We start from the raw sequence: 25376 nt of genomic DNA on the forward strand, positions 1-25376 counted from the left end.
GCCACCGCGCCCGGCTTACTTTTCTTAAAAATGCTTTAGGAGGCCGGGCGTGGTGACTCACGCCTGTAATCCTAGCACTTTGGGAGGCCAAGGTGGGTGGATCACCCGACATCTGGAGTTTGAGATCAGCCTAGTTAACATGACGAAACCCTGTCTCTACTAAAAATACAAAAATTAGCCAGGTGTGGTGGCAGGTGCCTGTAATCCCAGCTACTCGGGAGGCTGAGGCAGGAGAACTGCTTGAACCCAGGAGGCGAAGGTTGCAGTCAGCTGAAATCGCACCATTGCACTCCAGCCTGGGGGACAAGAGCAAGACTTCATCTCAAAAAAAAAAAAAAGAAAGAAAGAAAAGAAAAAGAAAAAAAACGCTTTAGGAGACAAATTCAGTCTAAACAAAATTAAAAACAAAGTCTTTCACAAAGATGGTATCAGGTTGCCACTGAGATTCCACAAAGGTATTAAGCATATATATATTTTGTTAGAGACAGGGCCTCGCTCTCTTGCCCAGGTTGGAGTGCAGTGGCCTGATCATAGCTTACTGCAGCCTTGAAATCCTGGGTTCAAGTGATCCTCCTGCCTTAGCCTCCTGAGTAGCTGGGACTATATAGGCATGCACCACCATGCCCAGCTGATTTATTTTGATTTTTGTAGAAACAGAGTCTCCGAGTGTTACCCAGGCTAGTCTCCACCTCCTGGCTTTAAGCAATCCTCCCTCCTTGGCCTCGCAAAATGGTGGGATTACAGGCATGAGCTACCTCACCCCAGCCTGCAGTTTTATTTTTTTTTAACCTAAATTGTTTTTTCTTTTTTCTCTTTGCCAAACTGGCCCTCCCCAAAATAAATAACATGTTAAAAAGAACATTGCATGTGCAAGTCGCTGGCTCAGGCTTTAAAAACTGGTTTCACTGGCTAAGATGAAGTACACTCTGGGAATGAGTAATGAAAAATATTTCTTGACAGTTCACTGACCTGTACCTCATATTCAGTCTCTCCCCCATCCTGTGCAGTCCCATAGAGGGATGCAACCAAAATAACTACATTAAAAACTACTGGAATTGGAAGAAAAAATTGAGAGCCATGCAACAGTGTGATTTGGTAAAAATCCTTCCAAATTCAGAGATCTTTGTTGGAGCAGGGTTTCGGGGTTTTAAAAATACAGTGTTCAATATGGAACCTTTCAATCACAACACATTGGTCTAAGTTAAATAACCAAAGTTTTGAGCCCAGAGCTTACAAGGAAACAACTGAAAAGGTAGGAGAAACACACAATGAAAACCCTACTGAGGCTAGGTGAGGTGTAATCCCAGCACTTTGGGAGGCTGAGGTGGGGGGATCACTTGAGGCCAGGAGTTCAACCTGGCCTCAAGAGCCTGGACAACATGGGGAAACCCTGTCTCTACTAAAAATACATAAATTAGCTGGACGTGGTGGCGGGTGCCTGTAATCCCAGCTACTCGGGAGGCTGAGGCAGGAGAACCACTTGAACCTGGGAGGCCGAGGCTGCAGTGAGCCGAGACTGTGCAACTGCACTCCAGCCTGGGCGACGGAGCAAAAATCCTTTCCAAAAACAAAACAAAACAAAATAAAAAAAACCCTACAGAAGTAGGAGTACAATTGCTCCTGAGAAAATGACTGGAGCCAAGCTGGGAAGTGGTAGGGAATGCGGTAGGTGATAGCCATTTATCAGGGTTTCTGAACCATGCTGAGGAGTTTCAATTCATTCCAATAGCAACAGAAGGCTATGGAAGGGTTTTAAACCTCTTTTTTAGACAAGATCTCACTCTGTTGCCCAGGGTGGGGCGCTGTGGCACAATCACAGCTCACTGCAGCCTCAACCTCCTGGGAACAGCTGAGTCCACAGACGCTTGCCACCATGCCAGGCTAATCAAAAAAAAATTTTTTTTGTAGAGGCGGGCTCTCATTGTGATGCCTAGACTGGTCTCAAACTCCTGGTCTCAAGCAATCCTCCTGCCTTGGTCTCCTGAAGTGCTGGAATTACAGGCTTGAGCTACGAAGCCCAGTTGGGTTTTACGCTTTTAAAGCAGGACGGTAACATGATCTGAATTTATTTAATTTAATATTTTGACACATATTTTAATATATCACAGTGCATATATTTGGGGTACATGTAATATTCCAATATATGTATTTCTTTTAGCCACCTGGTTTGCTATTGATTGATACATGTATTTTTAACTTGACATATCACTTTTGTACAGATTCTGGAGGTACCTGTGATATTCTGACGCATGTTTTTACTGATATATCAGAGTTGTGAATGACATTTCAACAAGATGGCTGAGGCAGTGCTGTGGAGGATGGATTGGAGGGCACAAAGGTAGGCCATAACTGCACAACCACTTGAGTAGTTCAAGAAGCTAAAGGCTGAGGCTGGCTAGAAAGTTGCCATAGATACAAAGAGAACGAAATGTGTGTATGATACATTTCGGATGATGAATGAACAGAATTTACCGGTGAGTTGGCTGGTGGGAGGAGGGGAGTGAGGCTAGAGCAACTGAGATGCCAGGAGATGTCCTTGGGAAAAAGCTGGGAGAATGAGTTGTTGAAGGGAAGATCCACTTCAATTCTGTGTACATAGTAGATACCTAGTGAATACATATTGCACAATTAACTGTCCCCGTAAACAGGTCTAGTGGCCTACACGTACAGTTGCCAGGTAGAACACAGGACACCCAACTAAATTTGAATTTCAGATAAACAAATGACTAATTTTTTAGTACAAGCATGTCTTCAATATTGCACAGGGTATAGGTATGCTAAAAAATTATTCACTGTCTATCTGAAATTCAGATCTAACTCAGTGTCCTGTATTTTCACTTGCCAGCTCGAGTCTGGAAACAGTGTAGTCAGCTTTGCCTTCAGGATGAATTGAGTCCTGGCCCCTCTGCAGCCCTGGCTCACATGGCGTGCTGGGCCAGCTTGCCTAACCCACCCTCCTGCTCCCTGTGACTGGCCCAACACCCCTCTTCTGGATTTGCCCTACCCTTTGTCCTCACGGCTGCCAGGGAAATGGTCACATTCCATGAGGTGAACCACAAGAGATGTGGTTGATCTCTTGGCGCGATCCCGGCTCACTGCAACCTCCACCTCCTGGCTTCAAGCAATTTTCCTGCCTCAGCCTCCTGAGTATCTGGGATCACGGGTTGGATGGCCAATCTCTTCCCTGCCATTCTGAGAATGTGACTGAGACAAAAGGAAGATCAATCTCTCTCTGGCCAGTGGCACTGGAGCCCATAAATTCCAACCATAGGGGGCCGCAGGTTCTGGGCTGTCATTCCTCGATTTCTGGTTGGGACAGAGATCTGTTTGTGTATGATGCACCTTTGCGACCAGTTGCTGGGCTGTGTTCCCTTTAGTCCTTAAATTTCACTTGTTACAAACACAACAAATAAAGTGTATTTTGAACCCAAACCTTTTTAATATGGGTTTTAGTTCCTCCCAACTGTTTGCATCCTTTGCCTTTCCAGTAAAGGGTGAGTGGTTGACCTTTCCTTTAGCAGGGGTTATAGCCGTGATCCTTTCATTGTTACATTATAAATCGATGGCGGTCAGCATTTCTGGAAACTCAGCCTACCTTACTACTATCTTGTTATAATTACTAAGGTCATTTAGACGCTTCCTCTTTCTAGGAGGTAGAGAACACAGTCTACAGAGCAATCTCCCCTGTCCTTTATTAGACCAATGGGCGAATCTGTTATCTTGTAACACTCTAACACCCTGTTAGATTCTCTTTCTTTCTTTTTCTTTTCTTTTTTTTTTTTTGAGATGGAGTCTCACTCTGTCTCCAGGCTGGAGTACAGTGGCGCGATCCTGGCTCACTGCAACCTCCACCTCCTAGCTTCAAGCAATTTTCCTGCCTCAGCCTCCTGAGTATCTGGGATTAAAGGCATGCGCCACCACACCCAGCTAATTTTTTTGGTACTTTTAGTGAAGATAGGGTTTCACCATGTTGGCCAGGCTAGTTGTGAACTCCTGGCCTCAGGTGATCCACCTGCCTTGGCTTCCCAACATGCTAGGATTATAGGCATGACCCACAGTGCCTGGCCTGGATTCTCTTTTTAATTGGTCATTGTGTTTGATTGCCCACGTGGATCACCTGGTGGACTCTGTTCCTACCTGGTTATTATGTGTGACAATCAGAGCCCATCGGCCCTTGTTCTGGAATATTTTGTTGAATCAGGGTCACCTCTGGGTTATATCTCCTTACTCACACATACAGAAACAAGCACATAGCTAGACTTTAAAAATGAACAGGTTCTAAGGGAAAAACCAACCCCAATATATATTAAGATTGTTCTATTGTTAAAATTAATACATCATTAATTCATTAATTTAATTAAATCAATTTATCAAATTTATTAAATTAATTAATAATAAATTAATATTTACCCTTCATTTGTAACAAAACTGATTTATGTGCAGTTTTTATCCATTTGGATGCTTTTGGCTACAAGCGACAGAAAACCAAACTCAAAAAGACCTACACACTGGGAAAATCATCTCCCATAAGTAGTATTCCTGAGTAGGGTGGCTCTAGGGACCACAGGTTTTTTTCTTTGTTTTTCTTTTTTTCCAAAAGTTTATTTTTAAATGTACAACAGGCTCCAAGACAACACTTCATTCCAGCTACAGGTGGCAAAAGATGTGATGCAGGGAATCCAGATGTTCAAATACACATGGATGGAATCAAGGGTCACCATCTCCTCAGGCACAAGGAACAGCTTACTACTCGCCAGATTTCCTTTTCAAAATATTAATTTTTTATTTTTTGAGATGGTGTCTTGCTGTGTTGCTCAGGCTGGTCTTGAGCTCCTGGGCTCAAGTGATCCTCCCCTCTTAGCCTCCCAATGTGCTGGGATTACAGGTGTGAGCCACCACGCCCAGCCAATTGCCAGATTTCTTAATTCCACCTGTGGCGAGGGGTCCCTTCCCCGTGGCCTTTGCTTTTAGCCCCTCAAATTTCTTCTGCTCCTGTTTTTATTTCTGTTTGAAAGCCTTATCTTCAGCCATGCTCGGTGGTTCACACCTGCAATCCCAGTACTTTGTGAGGCCAAGGCAGGTGGGTTAACTGGGCCCAGAAATTTGAGACCAGCCTGGGCAACATGGCAAAACCCTATCGCTACAAAAACATTTAAAAAATTAGCCGGGCATGGTGGCAGGTGCCTGTAATCCCAGCTAATCAGGAGGCTAAGGCCAGAGAATCACTTGAGCCCAGGACGTGGAGGTTGCAGTGAGCTGAGCCGAGGTTGCACCACTGCACTCCAATCTGGGCCACACTCAAAAAAAAAAGAAAAATAAAGAAAAGGAGAAAGAAAGCCTTGTCTTCTTCATCCTCCATCCATCTTCTTGACCTGTTACTTGGGCTGTTTTAGGGACTTCTTTTTTTTTTTGAGATGGAGTCTCCCTCTGTCGCCCAGGCTAGAATGCAGTGGCATGATCTCGGCTCACTGCATGCTCTGCCTCCCGGGTTCATGCTGTTCTACTGCCTCAGCCTCCCGAGTAGCTGGGACTACAGGCGCCCGCCACCACACCCGGCTAATTTTTTTTTTTTTTTTTTTTATTTTAAGAGAGACGGGGTTTCAACGTGTTAGCCAGGATGGTCTCGACCTCCTGACCTCATGATCCGCCCGCCTCGGCCTCCCAAAGTGCTGGGATTACAGGTGTGAGCCACTGCGCCTGGCCGTTTTAGGGACTTTTTCTTGCCACCTTTGTGGCTGGACATGGCGCCTACCACACCTTCCCCAGACCCTGCCACTGGAAACTGGCTTTGCTTTTCTGATGCCTTCTGAGCTCTGCCTCCTGTATGTGGCCTTTCTTTTCAGGATCATAGCAAGACTAGTAGCAGCAGTCTAAGCTTCACATCCAGACATGACAATATCCACAGAGAAAGAAAGCCCATGTCTTCTTTGAAGTCTCTCCTAATCAGGGATGAGCACTTCCTGGGAGTCTCCTGGCCATCTTTCCTCTGTGCCAGAGACTAAACCAGACTGATTTCCTGGACGCAGACTACATATTCTGGGCTCCTCAGCTATGGGCTGAGTTTTATTTTAGTCAACGAAATTTGCAGAAGTGATGAGCATCTTTTCCAAGTCTGGTTCGTAAAGCTTCCCATGCATAATGTTTTGTGTTTCGCCCCCCTCCACAGGCCTGATGCAGGTGTGCACGACAGCCCCAGAGGTCATTCTGGAAGGTGTTGGAACCATCCAACAGAAGGAGCCTGGATCTTGAATCAGAGTTGGGAGAAGACTGACTTGATCATCAGGAACACCTGTTTTACATTTTACCTGAGCAAGCTATACACTTCCTCCATGTGTAAGCCACTCTACATTTTGGGGGGTAGGATTGTTACATCCCACATCCCAAAATTGGATTGCATGCCCACCCCTTAGCCAATCATCAGCAAGAAGAATGGGACCATCATGGCTAGTTTGCATCCATCAGGATTTTCCCGTGGAATGTGGATAGAGTCTCCCTTCTCTGGATCTCATGGGCAGTGTGGACACTTGAACTTAACAAGTCATGGCTCTGCTGGCAAGGAAGACAGTGGCGTGGCTTCATGACAGGAAGCCAGCAGCATCTACAACAATCTAATATTCACTTTTCTGAGTCACATTATGGAGTCATGGCTTTTCACAAACTCAACTGATTTCAATTAAGCATAATGTATTAGTCGGGATCCTCGTGGGAAAGAAACAGCATATTCAACGTTGGGTAATTTCAGGAAAGTTTAATAACAGGACTATTTATGAAGATGTGGGCAGGGTGTAGGGAAACCACATCACCTGGAGCCAGGAACAGGGTGCTCTGTACTACTCCTAAATCCAAACATGCTGAGTGGGCAGGCAACGATTAGAGCCCAGGGACGGGGGTTGCCCAGCAGGCGCAGTGGCTTGAGTTCAGAGACTCAGCCTACCCACAGCAACTCTGAAGAAGGGAGCTAGGGGAATAAGTGATCTGACCTCATTCTTCTCAATTCCCCCATCCTCTCACCGGTGAGCCCCACTGGCCAAACCCAGTTGGGAGCAGAGGAGAAGGTTGCTTGCTGATCTAGACTACAAGTTTGGAGCAGGGTGGAGAAGAGCAGAGAGTAGCTCTGGAGGGGCAGATGGGAAACACCCAACAGACAGAATCACTTTCGTGATGCTCGCCTTCTCACAGCGTGGCTGGTGGGGGCCCTTTTTCTCCGCTCAGGCCTACTCAGGACATCTCTGAAAAGATCTTGGCTCTGTAGCATCAATAATAGGTTCCAGCCTATCTCAGTTTTCACTGGCCCAAGACACAGAATCAACTCCCTACCAATGCCAGAGTCCTGGAGTTCCTTCTACTGGAAAACAGATAATACAATTTGTGTATTAGGGGTGCTCAGAAGGGCTGCTGGTGGGACATTTTTCATAGTGACAGAGCTTATCTTTTATAAGGTCATCAGCTGATAAATATTTTTTTCCAACCTATTATGCTAGTGACTCTTTCTTCACTTAGAACTGGTTTCCTTGGCTGTTAAGACTTCCTGTGTAGCTGGGGGTGGTGGCTCACGCCTGTAATCCCAGCACTTTGGGAGGCTGAAGTGCACAGATCACCTGAGGTGGGGAGTTTGAGACCAGCCTAGCCAATATGGCGAAACCCCATCTCTACTTAAAATACAAAAAATTAGCCAGGAGTGGTGGCACGCGCCTGTAATCCCAGCTACTTGGGAGGCTGAGGCAGGAGAATCACTTGAACCTGGGAGGCAGAGGCTGCAGTGAACCAAGAGCATGCCACTGTACTTTAGCCTGGGTGACATAGCAAGACTATCTCAAAAAAAAAAAAAAAAGGTACTGCAAGGACAAGGAAGACCAAAGAAAGTACCAGGAGTCAGGGCCTGGCACAGCGGCTCACGTCTGTGACCCCAGCACTTTGGGAGGCAAAGGCGGGTGGATCACCTGAGGTCAGGAGTTGGAGATCAGCCTGACCAACATGGTGAAAACCCATCTCTACTAAACATACAAAAATTAGCTGGTCGTGGTGGTCGGCACCTATAATCCCAGCCACTCAGGAGGCCGAGGCAAGAGAATTCCTTGACACCGGGAGACAGAGGTTGCAGTGAGCTGAGATTGCGCCATTGTACTCCAGCCTGAACGACAGAGTAAGACTTCATCTCAAAAAATAAACAAACAAATAAAAATAAAAAAGAAAGAAAGAAAGTAAGTACCAGGAGTCCTTGCAGCTCACCTTTCTTCTTCCCATCCCAAGTCTGTCTTATAGGGATTACGATTTAGAGTCCATGATTAGAACTCTCTTTTCAAAAGCCAACTCTGGTAAATCTGGCAGAGGAAACCTTTCTTTGGAGGTCTCTGTATTATAGACTTCGTCTCTAAAAACAAAACAACAAAACAAAACAAAAAAGACTTCCTGTGACGATGACAAGGAGACAGAAGCAGAGAAAAGCAGAGAGGAAAGTGGGAGACTTTACCGAGCTCCCCATGGCTCCCAGTCCTTGACGCCCAGTGGCATCTCTGACTGTGGGTTTTGTAAGATATTGTTTATACTTTCTAACACGTCTTCTTTCTGATTAAGAAAGCTGGATTCTGTTGCTTGCAAGCAAAAGTCTTACTCAGCTTACTCTGACTTCAAACGGATGCCACATCTTCTGCCACGCCCCCTTCAATTAGACTTGTTGGGGATAAACTTGTTTGTTTTGCATAACTGGTCCTGTTATATCTATACCCCCACTGACTTCCTCATCCTCCTGGATTATTTAGAAGCAAATCTCAAACACAAATATTATTTATTACTTCATTAATTCTATCGCAGCTAGATTTGTCAATTAAAAAAATATTTAGCAGTATCTGGTCTTGTTTGAGGAATCCTCCATAAATTCTATAATTTTTCCTTTTTTTTTTGAGACAGGGCCTCTCTCTGTCGCCCAGGCTGGAGCACTGTGGTGCGATCTCTGCTCACTGCAACCTCTGCCTCCCATGTTCAAGCGATCTTCCACCTCAGCCTCCTGAGTAGCTGGGACTACAGGTGTGCGCCACCATACCCAGCTACCCAGCTAATTTTTGTATTTTTTTGTAGAGATGGGGTTTCACCATGTTGACCAGGCTGCTGTTGAACTCCTGACCTCAAGTGATCTGCCTGCCTCGGTCTTCCAAAGTGTTGGGATTATAGGCGTGAGCCACTGTGCTGGGCCTAATTTTTCTTTAAAAAAATTAAAGTTTTTGCTTTTTAATTTTAGTTATGTAATCCAACTGGAATCGACTTTGTGTGTGTCATGAGGTAGAGAATTTTGGAAAGTGATGAAAGTGTTCTGTATCCCAATTGTGGTGGTGGTTGCACAACTGTATGCAGTTGTTGAAACTCAGGACTATAAAAGGTTAACTTCACTATATACAATACAGTAAATTTATTTATTTATTTGAGGCAGGGTCTCACTTTGTCACCCAGGCTGTAGTGCAGTGGAGTGATCTCAGTTCACTGCAGGCTCGACCTCCCCAGCTTAAGCAATCCTCCCACCTCAGCCTCCTGAGTAGCTGAAACTACAGGTTCGCCACCACACCTGGTTAATTTTTGCAATTTTTGTAGAGATGTGGTTTCACCCTGTTACCCAGACTGGTCTTGAACTCTTGAGCTCAAGCAGTCCTCCCGCCTCGGCCTCCCAAAGTGTTGGGATTATAGGTGTGCACCACTACACCTGGCCTAGTACATTGATTATACCTTGATAAATCTTTTAAAACCATCATTTGTCATTGGGTAAATGCAAACTAAAACCACGGTGAGAGGATGAGTGCATGCCACAGGACGGGAGCTAACACAGGAGCCATTGCCCCATGTTTTCTTTGCGGAACCATCTCTTCCCCATTCTCAGTCCATTCAGTGTAGGGGGCTTACTGGAGAGTGAAGTCTACTCAGAACAGAAAAGAAACCATAAAAGAAAGAGAGTCAGCGAGTATTGAGGACATTGTTGAATCCTCTGCGCCCAGCTGTTCTGAAGTCTGCTATTGAACTTATTCATTTCTTTGCTTACTTTGGTTGGGACGATCAGGACGCTAGCACAGCAGTCAGCCAGTCCATTGACTCGTAATTGTTTTATGGTGGACGCCTAGCTGGACGCTCTGAGGAAAGGGATTATAACAGGAATAAAATGACCATGACCTGCTCCTTGAGGTGATGGCATCCAAAGTAGGTGAGTCAACTTTACAAGGAAAGAGCATGAAACCTGTAGTCCCTGCCCTCAAGGGGTTCTCAGTCCACCAGGGGAGAGACAGTTAAACAAATACATAGCATTTGATGCAATAAGTGTGATGAATGCGTAAATATCTCCTGGTTATATATAATATATTCCATTGACCATATCATGCACTTTTTCACATTTAACATTTCTGAAATGAGAACATATCTGGGATCAATGGTTTATCATTTTAGTCAGTCGGGAAGCACTGGCAATGTTGCTGCCAGTGACTGTGACCTTGAACACACTGTTGCTATTGTTATCACTTCAACTTGAGTCAGGTGCTACTCCTGTTGATTTAATTGCCTTTTAAAAGAGTGTACCGTGATTCAGCACTGAAATGGAAAGGTACTGCATAGGCACAAGGCACGGGAACAGAGCAGCAAATGTCAATTTGACATTTGCTCAATGAGTAAGCAATGTTGGAAGAATGTCTGTGGCTCATGTTTTCTTGCAACGTAATAACCACATACTTTATAGGAAAGTACTACAAATAAATGACATGATTCAAATAAATGACATGAGTTGTGTGGAAAAAGACAGAATGTGGTGTGATTCAGAGATGGACTCTGAATATGAGGAAGTTTTGGGAATACTATAATCACTATATTTACTTACATTTTCTTTTGCTTTTCATTTATTTTATTTATAAATAAAATTTATTTATTTATTATTCACTCTGTCGCCCAGGCTGGAGGGAAGTGGCATGATCTTGGCTCACTGCAACCTCTGTCTCCTGGGTTTAAGCGATTCTCCTGCCTCAGCCTCCCGAGTAGCTGGGATTACAGGTGCCCGGCACTATGCTCGGCTAATTTTTGTATTTTTAGTCAAGACAGGGTTTCGCCATGTTGGCCAGGCTGGTCTCGAACTCCTGACCTCAGGTGATCCACCTACCTTGACCTCCCAAAGTGCTGGGATTACAGGTGTGAGCCACTGCCCCGGCCTATATTTTCTTTGTAATGTATGCACAAGAATGTACATGACAAAAAATATGAGTCTAAGTAAGTCTAAAAGAGAGCTTTTTCAGTATGTTTAAAATACAAAGCAGAAGTGATAAGCAAGCTTTGCTATAGTGTCATAGGCAGCATATTTTTCTTTCTTAGAGGCATATAAAACGATGAAATCCCTTAGAATTGAATGTGCTTAGAGTCAATGAACTCTGTTGGGTGCTTATCATGGGATAGGATTCAGGAGTGTGAGAATACACAACTCGCTGTAGGAAGTTCCCTCCGCACACAGATTACAAGGTGTTAAGGGTGAAATGTTACCCAAAGGAAAGCTAACGTTCTACTTACGGGGTCCAGGGCTTTGGATCGCGCCCAAGTCATCACTGTGGATAGTAAAATAAATATCTTTCGCTTTTCAAAGTGGCTGACTTCTTCACTGAGTGCTATGGGGTCAAAAAACAGAATGGTTATTTGGACCCATGCACAGCTTGGTTTCTAAATCACGTGTACTATTAGTCACCAGTAGGAGCCACTTAACACCAGGGTGCTATTACCTCTGATGCTTCTTTGACCTGTTTCCATCACCATTCTTCAAATCCCCTCTCCTTTCTCACCACCTGTATCTGAAATACGGATCCCCGCAGGTTGTTCGCAACCAAGCATTTCAGCTTCATCAGTGCTCTCCACTGCAGCCCTTTCTCTCCACTATGCTCATCAGTTGCTTGATCCCTTCTGAGCTGAGCTCAAAATTGTGGCCCCTTCCTGTTTTCTGGCCTCTGGCCATGTGCTTTTACTTTTTGGGAGGGCTGGTGACAGTAAGGCTCATAGGAGTATAGCTGACATGAATTAGAACAACTCATGGGCTTTGTTGAATTTCCCCCACTGTGAGATAGGTATTCTGGCTTACAGGTGCGGAAACCGAGGCACAGTTTGCCCAGGATCATAGAGGGAAGTGATGGGGCAGAGAGTCCAATCCAGGCTGTCTGGCTGCCAGGCCCGTGCTGTCCCCACCATGCCACCTAGCCAGCTGCCCAAAAAGGGAGCAGGCTGGGGATGGGGCAGCAGAGGCCCCACATCAGAAGGGCCTCTTAGGAGTTCCCATAAGGCAACCCTGTTCAGTGAAAGCCATCACGGAAGGAAGTAATTCAGGGTGTGCCCGCCCTTCCCACTCCACCCCTGGGGCTGTGGGCTGTAGTGGAGAGCACCGATAAGGCAGAAACGTTTGGTTATCAACAACTTGTAGGGATTCATAGTTAGGATAGAGGTGGAGGGAAAGGTGAGCATTTTATTTCCAAAGGGTTTGTTGCTTTGCAAAAAGGCTCTCTACACATTTAAGCATTGAATCTCCTTGAATGTATGTGGCTAAGGGATTCCATTAACATATTCTTCATGATGTATAATTTTCAAGAAACATATTGGAGCTGCAAAGTGAGGTCTAATTAAACTGTCAGAGGGGCTAAGTGGTGCAGCTGCCATGGTATGATTTGAGTATCATGAGGTGATTCGCTAAACAAGCAACCAAATGAAATGCTGATATCCTGGATCTAATAAATGTATGGATTTCTACCTTAAACAAGAAAGTGTTATTGAATGAAGTCTAAGAACACTATGATCATGTATTATTCCAAACTTTAAGTGTTACTTTTGTTTCTATTTTTAGTCTAATAACAAAAATCGTCTCTTCAATTTAATTTTGCTCTTTTAACCTTTCTGCTGTGCTGAGCTTCAGTTTGGCCTGTTTTGTGAATACTTGGCATACTCTGAGGTCCTCTAACTGGGTTATTCTTTTTTATTTATGATATTTATAATAGGTCTAGAATGATCTGCTCATTCCCCTTTGAACACATCCTTCGTCTATATGCAAATATTTTCTCTCCTTTCTAATAATGTATTCCTTTCTCTTCATCATCCTGCCTTCCTTCCATAGTATCTGAAAAAGGCAAGGTAGGAGAATCCTAAGACATTTAAAAATAATTTAATAAAACATTGTTAAATATAATACATAGCCGGGTGTGGTGTTTCATGCCTGTAATCCCAGCCCTGTTGGAGGCCAAGGATTGCTTGAGCCCAGAAGGTGGAGACCAGCCCGGGCAACATGTCTAGACCTTGTCTCTACAAAAAGTTTTTAAAAAATAGTTGGATGCACACCTGTAATTCTAGCTACTCAGGAGGCTGAGGCAGGAGGATTGCTTGAGGCCAGGTGTTTGAGGCTGTAGTAAGCTATGATATACTACTGCACTCCAGCCTGGGTGACACAGCAAGACCCTATCTTTAAAAAAAGAAAGAAAGAAAGGAATACATATCCATTGCAAGAAAAACAAAATCTAAGACTGTGCATTAGGTAAAATGACAAAGTCCCCATCCCTTACCAACCTCATGCCTTACCAACCCCATACCTCCCAGGTGACTCTGGTGACAGACTGAAGGATATCTGACTATACTTTCTTGCAGACACAAAGAAACACTCTATATCTCAAAAAGGAAGTAATTCAGCTAAAAGTTTTCCTCCAAATAGAAAAGTAAAATTTTCTTGATTATTTGAACCTCTTTATTAGAAGGAAGCAGTAAAACACTCTACATTTTAAAGCTCATGAAAGGAAATGCAGTGTCAAAGCTTGAGAAAAGGTTACATTTCCTTGAGGGGGAGAAGGTGGTCCTAAGAAAGGCTGATACCCATCTGTCACAGTAAGAAGTCAGTGGTTAATGTCTGAAATTCACAATCAAGAGGCACCTATGGAGGCATTTTGATGTATTAAATGAGGTTGCTTGGCTGGGCGCAGTGGCTCACTCCTGTAATCCCAGCCCTCTGGGAGGCCAAGGCAGGCGGATCGCTTGAGGTCAGGAGTTCAAGACCAATCCGGACAACATGGTGAAACCCCGTCTCTACTAAAAATACAAAAGTTAGCTGGGCATGGTGGCACATGCCTGTAATCCCAGCTACTTGGGAGGCTGAGGCAGGACAATCACTTGAACCTGGGAGGTGGAGATTGCAGTGAGCCGAGACAGCGCCACTGCATGCCAGACTGGGTGACAGAGCAAGATCTTGTCTCAAAAAAAAAAAGGGGGTTGCTTTGCGGGAGCATGAATCACAAAAGCACCATCTTGCTAAACAACTCTTTGTTCTCTTAGACTTGAGGTCCTTACAGTTCATTACATTTTTCAAAGCAAGATGACGGAGCAAGATCTTGTCTCAAAAAAAAAAAAAATGAGGTTGTTTTGGAGGAGATGAATCACAAAAGCACCACCTTGCTAAACATCACTTTGTTCCCTTAGACTTGAGGTCCTTAGAATTCATTACATTTTTCAAAGCACTTTCATAATACAAGCATTCTCTACAAGCTTTCCCTGACCTTTGCCATCAGGGAACATTTGTTGAAGTGAATCAAATATTTAGAGTTAGAAATAATTTCTCCCCTCTTAAAGTCACGTGTCTCTTATACATAACTTTCTTGTGAGCACACCCCCCTTTGTTGAGTTAAAGTTTCTCTTGGGTGCCTTGTCTCTTATGTGATGACTTGTACCTTGGGGTGCCTTTTCTTATCTGTCTTTGTATCTCCCCAGTACATTCAACCCCACCTCCTTAAGCAGTGCCTATGGAATGAGTCAGGTTGAATTTTAAAAGTTAAATGTTTTGGCCAGGCATCATGGCTCATGCCTGTAACTCCAGTGCTTTGGGAGGCTGAGGCTGGAGGATGGCTTGAGGCCAGGGGTTTGAGACCAGCCTGGACAACATAGCAAGTCCCCATCTCTACCAAAAAAATAAAAAATAAAAATTAGCTGGGTATGGTGGCACAAGCCTGTAGTTCCAGCTACTCAGGAGGCTGAGGCGGGAGGATCTCTTGAGCCCAGGTGTTTGAGGCTGTAGTGAGCTATGATCAGGTCACTGCACTTCAGCCTGGGTAATGTTTCATTAAAAAAAATACGTTTATTTTATTTTACTCTTTCTGTAGAGACGAGGTCTCATCATGTTGTCCAGGCTGGTCTTGAACTCCTGGGCTCAATAATCCTCCCACCTCGGCCTCCCAAAGTATTAGGATTACAGCCATGAGCCACTAAGCCGGCCTCCATTTTTTTGATAATTAAAAATATTCTATTCTTCAGAAGTATCTATTCATATTATTATCATGGATTTCATACTTCAGGTACGTCTCAGACCAGTTTTTCTATAGCCCTACTTTGCCTAGTGTTCCTAGATGACTATTAGGTGAAGTAAGCAGCACTACAATAGCATCTCTGGAGATAAAAGAGTACACCTCACTGACCAGAGACTGCCCAGATGGCTTCCTCCACTTGCTGTGAGCTCTCAGTGATGTTATAAATAATAACGTCGCACTCCAGCAGGCGCATGAGAAGGTCTTCTCGGGAGATGGCCTGAAAAACAAAATTGACAGCCATTTGCAGCAGGCAGCTAACAAGGTAACCTTAATATTTCGATGAAATGATAATTTTCAAAATAGGTATGCTACACCGAAGAGTCCCACAGGAAACGCCTGCAGGAGGATTTCTATTTAAAATGAAATTGTGACTCTCTTCTGTGTGTAGTTTTCAAGTAACAAAGAAGTTTATGAAAACAGCTTGGAGCAGATGATTTAAAAATTGCATAATAATCTTAGGTACTATTTCTGCACGCTGTTTAAACTCCAATTCAGAAGGGAAGAATTAGAACACCCTGGAAGAAAATGAGTGAGGCATTTAAAACTAATTCAAACTCTATACAAGATTATTTGAGCAATTAGATATCACGAATCTCTCAGAAGTGCTGAGGAATGATGAATGCGGATTGTCTTACAATTCTCAAGATGGATTTAATCTGTTCTCTTTCTAGATGTAAGGTATCTTATTACAGTTGACAGCTGGGAATATTTTTAAAATACAGAAACTTTTAATGATTAAAAATGTAAAGTTTATACATTAAATAGAAATAACTTTGCTGATCATTTTCGGTGCTTTTTTTTTGTTAATTTGAGACACAGTTTCACTCTGTTGCCCAGGCTGGCGTGCAGTGGCGTGATCTCAGCTCACTGCAACCTCCGCCTCCCAGGTCCAAGTGGTTTCATACCTTAGCCTCCCAAGTAGCTGGGACTACAGGCACACGCCACCATGCCTGGGTTTTTTTTTTTTTTTTTTTGTAGAGATGGGGCTTCACCATGTTGACCAGGCTGGTCTCAAACTCCTGACCTCTGGTGATCCGCCCACCTTGGCCTCCCAAAATGTTGGGATTAGAGGCGTGAGTCATGGTGCCAGCCAGTGATCACTGTGTTTTAACTAGTCATTCCTTGCTGCATGAATGCCAGTACACTTCCCAATAGTACAATACCTTGAGTACATTAAGAGAACAATAAAAAGACCCTGCATTTCCAAACCAAAATGTGCAGTATTTGTTATTCCCATTGTCCTGAACATCAGCTTTTTTCCACAGTTCCTTGACCAACTGTATTAAAATAGAACCTTTTAAACCAAGCTGAAGAACAAAGGGAAGTTGATGCGTTTCCTCAGGAAACGACAGTTCTGCTTTGGCAAGGTAATACATCCTTGTTAAACTCAACAGCATGCACCAGGTTGCTAGTTTCTCCAGCCCTGTTCCCTAGATCCTTTTGGATGAATCTGCATTAGTTTTCTAGGGCTGTTGTAACAAACTGCCACAAACTGCATGGCTTGAACAACCAAAGTCTCACTGTTCTGGAAGCTAAAAATCCAGGATCAAGGTGTTGTAGGGTTGGTTCCTTCTAAGGGCTAAGAGGGAGAGTCTGTTTCGTGCCTCTGCCCTGGCTTCTGCTGGTTTGCCGGCAACCTCTTCCTCATCTTGTACATGCATCACCCTGATCTCCGCCTTGATATTCACATGGTGTTCTACCTGTGTGTCGTCTGTGTCTAAATTTCCCCTTCTTATAAGCTCATTGGTCATACTGGATGATAAGCCCACTTAAATGACCTCCATTTATTTATTTAATTTATTTATTTATTTGAGACAGAGTCTCTCTCTGTTGCCCAGGCTGGAGTGCAGTGGCACAATCTCAGCTCACTGCAACCTCCACCTCCCGGATTCAAGCAATTCTTCCGGCCTCAGCCTCCCGAGTAGCTGGGATTACAGGCACCCACTATTTTTGTATTTTTAGTAGAGACAGGGTTTCACACAAAATGTTGGCCAGGTTGGTCTTGAACTCCTGACCTCGGGTGATCTGCCCACTTGGCCTCCCAAAGTACTGGGATTACAGACGTGAGTTACCGTTCCTGGATGATGACCTCCATTTAATCGGATGTCCTCTGCAAACACTCTATCTCCAAATATGGCCATATTCAGAAATACTGGGGGTTAGGATTTCAATATATCTCTTCGGGGTGTGGGAGAAACAACTCGACCCATACCACCAGCCATTCAGTTCCTTCTCTCGACTGAATGTGCAAGAGGAGAGCCACTGGCAATCCTGATCCAAACATCCATTTTTACTTTACCAGTAGCATGACAGTGGGAAAGGACACTACCTTCCCAGTACACCTAGGATGGATCAAGATCCAGAAATAACACGTGAAAGAAAAGAAGAAAACACTGGGAGAATACAAGGACTCAAAGATGTGTATTCTAGATGTGGTCCCAGAGAAAGGAGCTACAGCATCTATGTTTCCAGCTTGTAAAAGCAGGTGCGAGTGCTGTCCATAGAAAAACATGCACACGTGTCAAATTATGGTTGGATCTATTTAAGACGAAACAGCCACATTTTCAAGAGAATGGGTGTCTTCACCCAATGTGGAGTAATTATTTTTGTGCATTCATTTGTTCACTCAACAAACATTTGTGGGCCCTGCTTTTGACTGTAGTAAAAGAGGCAAAAGTGAATAATATATAGCTGCTGATACTAAGGAACAGTGTGTGTGTGTGTGTGTGTGTGTGTGTGTGTGTGTGTGTGTGTGTGTGTGTGCATGCGCTTTCTTGAGAAGATTTATACCAAATAATTATGGTCTAATGTAGACAAGGACCCAACCAAGCACATATGAAGCCCTTGTACAAATGAGAAAAAAGGTAACCTGCTTGGTGAAACATTATAAGAAGGGCTACACTCTGGGGCCCAGGACAGCCAACATAACAGGCTGCTCTTCAGCCCCTACTCACTCACTCCCTTAGCCAGGCACTCTTGTACAGTGTGCAATCTGTACAGCCAGCCCCAAATGTGGAAAGGGCTGTCATAGATAGAGGCACATTTGAGGTTCAATGGACTAAGAGAAAGACATGATTATGTCTCATAGGAGAAGATAATTGAGTTGGGCTGGAAGGATGAATACGAGCTCACCTGGCAGAGCCCAGAATGTTCAGGGAATAGTAGGTGGCTTGTTGAGCCAGGTAGAGGCACCTTTCATAACCTGGACCAGGCCAATGGTTTCCATTCTCATCTCTCCCTCACCTTTTCTTTTCTTTTCTTTATTTTTTGCTGGTCTTCTCCGTATCATTCCAATTTCAGCATATGTGCCGCTGAAGCGAGCACTCTCCCTCACCTTTTCTGCCACCTTTGCGTCTTCTCTGTGGCTCCCCATAGCCCATGCTCTTTCTCTGCCACAGCCACCATATACTTTCCCAGGCATTCCCCCTTGCTTGGTGTTTCCTTCCTCCCTTACCTGTCTGGCAAGCTCCACTCAACCACGGAAGACCAGCCTCAGCCCTACCATCTCCAGTAGATACAAGCCTTCCAAGAGAAGGCCATCTGCAGGACTTTGTGCTAATGGAGGCTCCAGGATCTCAAGATCAGAGCATAGGAGGCCTCGATCTGCTTGGCAGGGAGCTATTTGAAGCTTCATTTGCCTCCTGTCTTTCTAGATAAGACTGAGAACTCCTTAGGTGCCCCTTTCAGAGAGCCTTGGGTGATGCTCTGTGCATGCCTCTGTCCCCACATGTACTGTCACAGAGTCCCTGCCAAGCCGTGAGCTCCACGTTCATCTGTAGATCCTTAGGGTGCACAGGAAACATTCGCAGAATGGAATTCAGGTGAGTAGTGAGAGATGCTAGAGATCGGAACTAATGCACATGGCTATGAGAATGGAAAGGAGGGGCAGACTGGACACCTGACAAAGAGATGTGCTGAGGACCCCATGACCAATAGGATTCAGGTGTCAAGGGCAAGCGAAGAGCCCACAGCTCTCTGAGGGTTTCAGCTTTGATGGAAGGCAAGTGCGTAATGAATGGGATAAAAGACACTGTTGTTGTCTACAAACTTCTGTTTCCTCTTCCTTTTCTCCAACAGAACCCCAATTTTGCTTGAGATACTCCTCAGCCTGCGGGAAATTAACTCCCTCTTCTGGCTTAAAGGATGAGCCTAATTGAACTAAGGGTAAGTGCCTGTCTCAGGAAAGGGACAGTAACTCCATTCGCGACAGTGAGACTCAAACAGATGCTTGCCAGGGACTGCTGGCAATGTCCATCTTCCTTTCTTTGAGACCGTCTGGAAGTTTGCATTGCCAGAGTGTCACTGTGCATGATGAACTAAGGCCCTGGACTGTTGCAGTCTTGCTGCAGCCTGAAGATAAAGTCATCCCCCAAGGAGGGCAGAGCCCAGGAAGGGGCAGGAAGAGGAGCTGCAGCCTGTGGAGCAGCTCTGAAGCTGGTTCCACTTCTGGGCCACCAGCTACATGAGCTGATGAATTTCCTTATTTATTAAGTCAGTTTGGGTCACCTCTGTTTTCTATGACATGCAGTCCAAGACAGCCCCAACTGATAGAGACAGCAAGGTCTTTAATACAAACCAGTAATACAAAGTCATACAAAGAGTGGTTTTGGGCTGGGCGCAGTGGCTCATGCCTGTAATCCCAGCACTTTCGGAGGTCAAGGCGGGCAGATCACCTAAGATCAGAAGTTCAAGACCAGCCTGGACAACATAGTGAAACCATGTCTCTACTAAAAATACAAAAAATTAGCCAGGCGTGGTGGCGCACGCCTGTAGTCCCAGCTACTCGGGAGGCTGAGGCAGGAGAATAGCTTGAACTCAGGAGGCGAAGGTTGCAGTAAGCCAAGATCGTGCCACTGCACTCCAGGCTGGGCAACAGAGCCAGACCCCCTTCAAAAAAAAAAAAAAAGAGTGGTTTTGTGGGGGGTCTAATAAATATGATTTTGGATATGTTGATTTAGCAATGCCTGCAGGACAACCGGAGACTGGTCTAGGAGGCAGCTGGATTTGGAGGCTACAGACAGGTGAGAAAAGCATTAGCTATATGTGGAGCTGAAGCTATAGGGCTGGATAAAATTTAGGCAGGTCACCTGTTGTAGGAAGGGAGGGAGCTCTGGGGAAAACTCCATTTAAAGGGTTAAAAGAGGAAAAGGAGCGAGAGAAAGCAGCTGGGAAGAAGGGCTTGGGCACTTAGTCAGTGCAGAGCCGAGGCACAAGAAGGGAAGGCGAGTTTCTCTCGGGAAGCCAGGCTGCTGCTGTGAAGCCAGGTGAGCAAAGCCCTCAGGAGTTAGGGGACTGCTGGTGACACTGGCCAGGGCACCTCCTGTGAAGTGTTGTGGGCAGGGCCAGCCAGCATTGGATAGACCAGTGAATGGTGGGGGTGAATGGGTGAGGCCTGCAAATGAGGGTGGTCTCCTGAAGTTCAGTGGTGGCAGGGGCCAGGGGCAGAGAAAGAGGCTGGTGGCCAGCAGGGAGGTCAAGTTAAGTGCTTTTTACAGTAGGAATGATTTGAGCATACGTGTAGGTGTAGAGGAAGAAGCCAGTGGCAAGAAGAGAGAGAAGAGAGGTGAATGAGAAAGAATACCCAGAAGACAGAGGAAGGGGGTGAATGGGAAGGTCCTAAAGATGTCTGGAGGGGATGCATTTGTCCATTCCACTAGTGTTTATTAAGGCCACTTTGTGGCAGTGGCTGTGTTAGGTGCCACAGATACATGGATAAACACGGGGATAAACAAGGCAGGGTCTCCACCCTCAAGGAGCTGACAGTCAGTGTCCATGGACCTCCACGATACACAGGTGATAACAATGAGTGTGAAAAGCATTATGATCTAGGCAGATAAAGGATGACATGGGAGCTCAAAAAAGAGCTCAGAATCCAAACTGGGAGTGAGGGAGAAGTAGGAATCATGAACAGCTTCCTGGAGGAAGTGACACAAGTCGTGAAGGATGAATAAGGTGGGTTGGGTAAAAAAAAAAAAGAGAAGGCTGCTCCAGGGTACAGCATGTGGAAAGCTGTATGGTCGGCTCCAGAGAGCAGCAGGCAGGGTAAGGGAGGAGTTGGCCCAGGAGAAGAAGAGGCCACTCCTCAGACATTTAAATATCTTAGGAGTAGGACTGTGTTGAATTTGTCACGTGGAGACAGCATTGTTTCTGGAGACAGCAATGGTATATTATTCCTGAGTGGCGCATTACCAAAGGATGTTTCTCTTAAAAAATTACTTTCATAAATATAAAATAGAGACAGGAGCTTGCTATGTCGCCCAGGCTGGTCTCAAAGCCCTGGCCTTAAGTGATCCTCCCTTCTCAGCCTCCCAAAGTGCTGGGATTACAGGCGTGAGCTGCGCCCGGCCTATTTCTCCTTCACAGACAGCACCCATCATGGCACAGACTCATCTTGGATAATCCTGGGCAGAATATGCTGGAGAGGAGAATTGTATGAGTCTGAAAGTCCAAATTAGATCCATCCTTTCCAACACTATCTAATTTAAACTCTTTGCTTTGGCCCCAAATTGAAAGTGGGGTCTACGAGGTAAATCTCCATCACAGCAGAAAGCCATTCCCTCAACCTGGCCATGTCTGTGGAAGAGAGGGGAGGAGAGACAAACAGTAAAACAAGTTGTCAAGGCACTGGAGCCAAAGGCGACTCTTCCCTCTGTCTACTCCTGGCCAGAGCCTCTGGGACTTACAGAGTATGTCTCCGCTGCAAAGTCAGGCCGCGGGCTGGCAGGCTTGGACAGCGTGCCCACAATCTGGAATGTGCCTTCCTTCACTTTGGTTGAGGAAGCTTCCAGCGTACTTGACTTATTTTCATCTTCCTCTTCCTCTTCCTCTGTAATTTCTTCAAGTGAAGCCCCAACTACACAGTTAGATAGAAACTGCAAGGAAACAGAAATTTCCCAAATGGTAAGAACAAATTAGAGTCAGGGAGCCAGTGAATGATGATTCTAGAAACTTAGCTTTCCTGAGTGCTTGCTGGGCACCACCAAGGCAAAGCAGATGCTTTGCACACTGTCATTTCATTTAAGTTGATTGAATTCCTGGAGGAGTGGGTACTGTTATAATTCCCCATTTTACAGTGAGGAACTCAGGGTCAGAGAGCTTAATTAACTTGTTTCTGGATACTGCACTCCTCTAGCAGCAGGCAGAGCTGGGTCACAGTGATGATATTTGTGTTGTCCAACAGAAATGTAGAAATGTAATAGGAGCCACATAGGTTATTTTATTTTATTTATTTTTAAAGATGTGGTCTTGCTATGTTGCCTAGGCTAGTTTCAAACTCCTGGGGTCCTCCTGACTCAGCCTCCTGAGTAGCTGGGACTACAGGCACTTACGTAGTTTTAAATTTTCTAGAAGCAACATTTTAAAAAGTGAAAACAAAAGGTAAAATTAATTTAAATGCTGTGAGGTCGGGCGCAGTGGCTCATGCCTGTAATCCCAGTACTCTGGGAGGCTGAGGCAGGTGGATCACGTGAGGTCAGGAGTTCGAGACCAGCCTGGCCAACATAGTGAAACCTCGTCTCTAATAAAAATACAAAAATTAGCTGGGTGTGGTTGTGCACACCCGTAGTCCCTGCTACTCGGGAGGCTGAGACAGGAGAATTGCTTGAACCTGGGAGAATTGCTCACCTGCAGTGAGCCAAGATTGTGCCATTGCACTCCAGCCTGGGCAACAGAGCAAGGCTCTGCCTTAAAAAAAAAAAAAAAATGAAATGAAATGCTGTGGTATTTAATGCAATATATCCAAAATATTATCAACGTAATATGTAATCAATATAAAAATTATTGAGATATTTTACTTTTTTATTTGAAATTCAATCTGCAGTTTACACTGACAGTACATCTCCATTTGGACTAGTCACATTTCTTTTTTTGAGACAGAGTCTCGTTCTGTTGCTCAGGCCGGAGTGCAGTGGTGCAAGCATAGCTCAATGCAACCTCAAACTCCTGGCCTCAACCGATCCTCCTGCCTCAGCCTCCTGAGTAGCTGGGACTACAGGTGTGTGCCACCACGCCTGGCTAATTTTTTATTTTTATATTTATTTTTGTAGAAATGGAGTATTACTGTTGTTGCCCAGGCTGGTGTGGACTAACCACATTGAACACATAAGTGTTCAATGGCTACATGTGGCCAGTGGCTAGGGTATGGAATAAAGAAATAGAAAGAAATTGGCAAAGTTTCTCTTCCTGTTTTCCAAAAGTTATCCTTAGAAGTGGCTTCTGTGGTGGTGAAGAGTTTCATCTGTTTATATGTCAATAACTACTTATATATGTCCACAATCATTTTATTTTAATTTATCTATTAAGCATATATAAATAACCATGGAATTACCATACCTTGGGAATAAAAAATAATAAAACCAAATAAACAGAAAGTCCCACCTCATTTATTTGGATAGAAAACAGTCCAGGTTAGCATGTAAGATTGCCAGCTTCAACCTCCTATTGGAATATATTTCTCCCAAGTAAAGTATGTATGTTTTCATTTCATTTATCTCTCAAACATACATATTCAATTTTATTATCCCCTTTCACAGTTGAGGAAATTGATGCGCAGCAAAAAGCGATAGGGCTGGGGTGGCATTGCTCAACTGGGCTGTAAGCCTAACGACGAGACACAGCTTCCATTTCTCTTATATTCCTCATATTTCCACTCCCATGTTCCTGGGAGGAGATGATCAGTAATTACCTGGAATTTGAGAAAGGCCCTGATTAATTAAGGACCAACTAGAAAATTCTGTTATTGAAAAGCTTTTGAAAAAGATCTCTGTACAGAGCGTGGTGGCTCATGCCTATAATCCCAGCATTTTGGGAGACCAAGGCAGCGGGATTGCTAGAAAAAGATCTCTGTATACTAAAAGAAGTTTCATTATAAAAATATTGTTATAAAAAATAATCAAGGTCTTTGAGAGACCAAGGCAGGCAGATTATGAGGTCAGGAGATTGAGACCAGCCTGGCCAACATGGTGAAACCCCATCTCTACTAAAAATACAAAAATTAGCTGGGCGTGGTGGCGCACGCCTGTATTCCCAGCTACTCAGGAGGCTGAGGCAGGAGAATTGCCTGAACCCAGGAGGTGGAAGTTGCAGTGAGCCAAGATCGTGCTACTGTACTCTAGCCTGGCGACAAAGCAAGACTCCATCTCAAAAGAAAAAAAAAAAAAAAATTCAAAATCAAAGGGGATTAAGGAAGGAAATAAATTCCCTTCCCTCATTCTTTTTTTTTTTTTTTTTTTGAGGCAAGGTTTTACTCAGCCCTATGTATACCTCCCAGGCTGAAATGCGGTGATGTAATCACAGCTCACAGCAGCCTCGAACTGTGCTCAAGCGATCCTCCCCACTCTGCCTCCTGAGCAGCTGGGAAGGTAGGCGTGTGCCACCATGCCTAGATTCTCCTTCATTCCTAATCTCAACCATGTTCATGTCCCCTCCCTTTTTTATACAGGTGACCCTTAAGCCGCACAGGTTTGAACTTTGTAGGTACACTTGTCCACTGATTTTCTTCCACCTCTGCCACCCCTGAGACCAGCCCCTCCTCTTCATCCTCTGCCTCAGCCTGTGCAACATGAACACAAAAAGGATGAAGGCCTTTAGGGCAACCCACTTCTGTTTAATGAATAGTAAATATATTTGTCTTCTTTATGATTTTCTTATAAACATTTTCTTTCCTCTAGCTTACTTTATTGTAAGAACACAGTATATTTTATGTCTACAAAATACCTGTTGACTGTTTATGTTATTGGTAAGGGTTCCTGTTAACAATAGGTTATTAGTAGTTTAGTTCTGGAGAGTCAAACGTTACACACAGCCTGCAGTCCCAGCTACTTAGGACACTGAGGTGGGAAGATCACTTGAGCCTGGGAACTCAAGTCCAGCCTGGGCAACGTTAATGAGACCCATGTCTCTAAACATACATAAATAAATAAGAGTTATGGGCAGATTTTCAACTATCTTCTCTATATCTGTATCTTTTTTTTTTTTTGGCAGATTTTTACTCTGTCACCCAGGCTGGAGTGCAGTGGTGCAATCTCGGCTCACTGCAAACTCTGCCTC

The 25376-nt window shown here is 44.5% G+C and overlaps 1 protein-coding gene across 1 annotated transcript in view; it reads right to left on the minus strand.

Moving 5' to 3' along the window:
• The window catches only part of AK7 (adenylate kinase 7), a 110658-nt gene that overhangs the window by 81666 nt on the left and 3616 nt on the right, over window positions 1-25376 (minus strand). The window contains exons 2-4 of the mRNA XM_011951490.1: window positions 22013-22201; window positions 15438-15546; window positions 11524-11618 (exon numbers count right to left, since the gene is read on the minus strand). Coding sequence (XP_011806880.1) covers window positions 11524-11618; window positions 15438-15546; window positions 22013-22201 — 393 coding nt within the window. The remainder of the gene's footprint in view (window positions 1-11523; window positions 11619-15437; window positions 15547-22012; window positions 22202-25376) is intronic.

The sequence above is a fragment of the Colobus angolensis genome, unplaced genomic scaffold, assembly GCF_000951035.1.
Source record: "Colobus angolensis palliatus isolate OR3802 unplaced genomic scaffold, Cang.pa_1.0 Scaffold32, whole genome shotgun sequence".
Classification (NCBI taxonomy): domain Eukaryota; kingdom Metazoa; phylum Chordata; class Mammalia; order Primates; family Cercopithecidae; genus Colobus; species Colobus angolensis.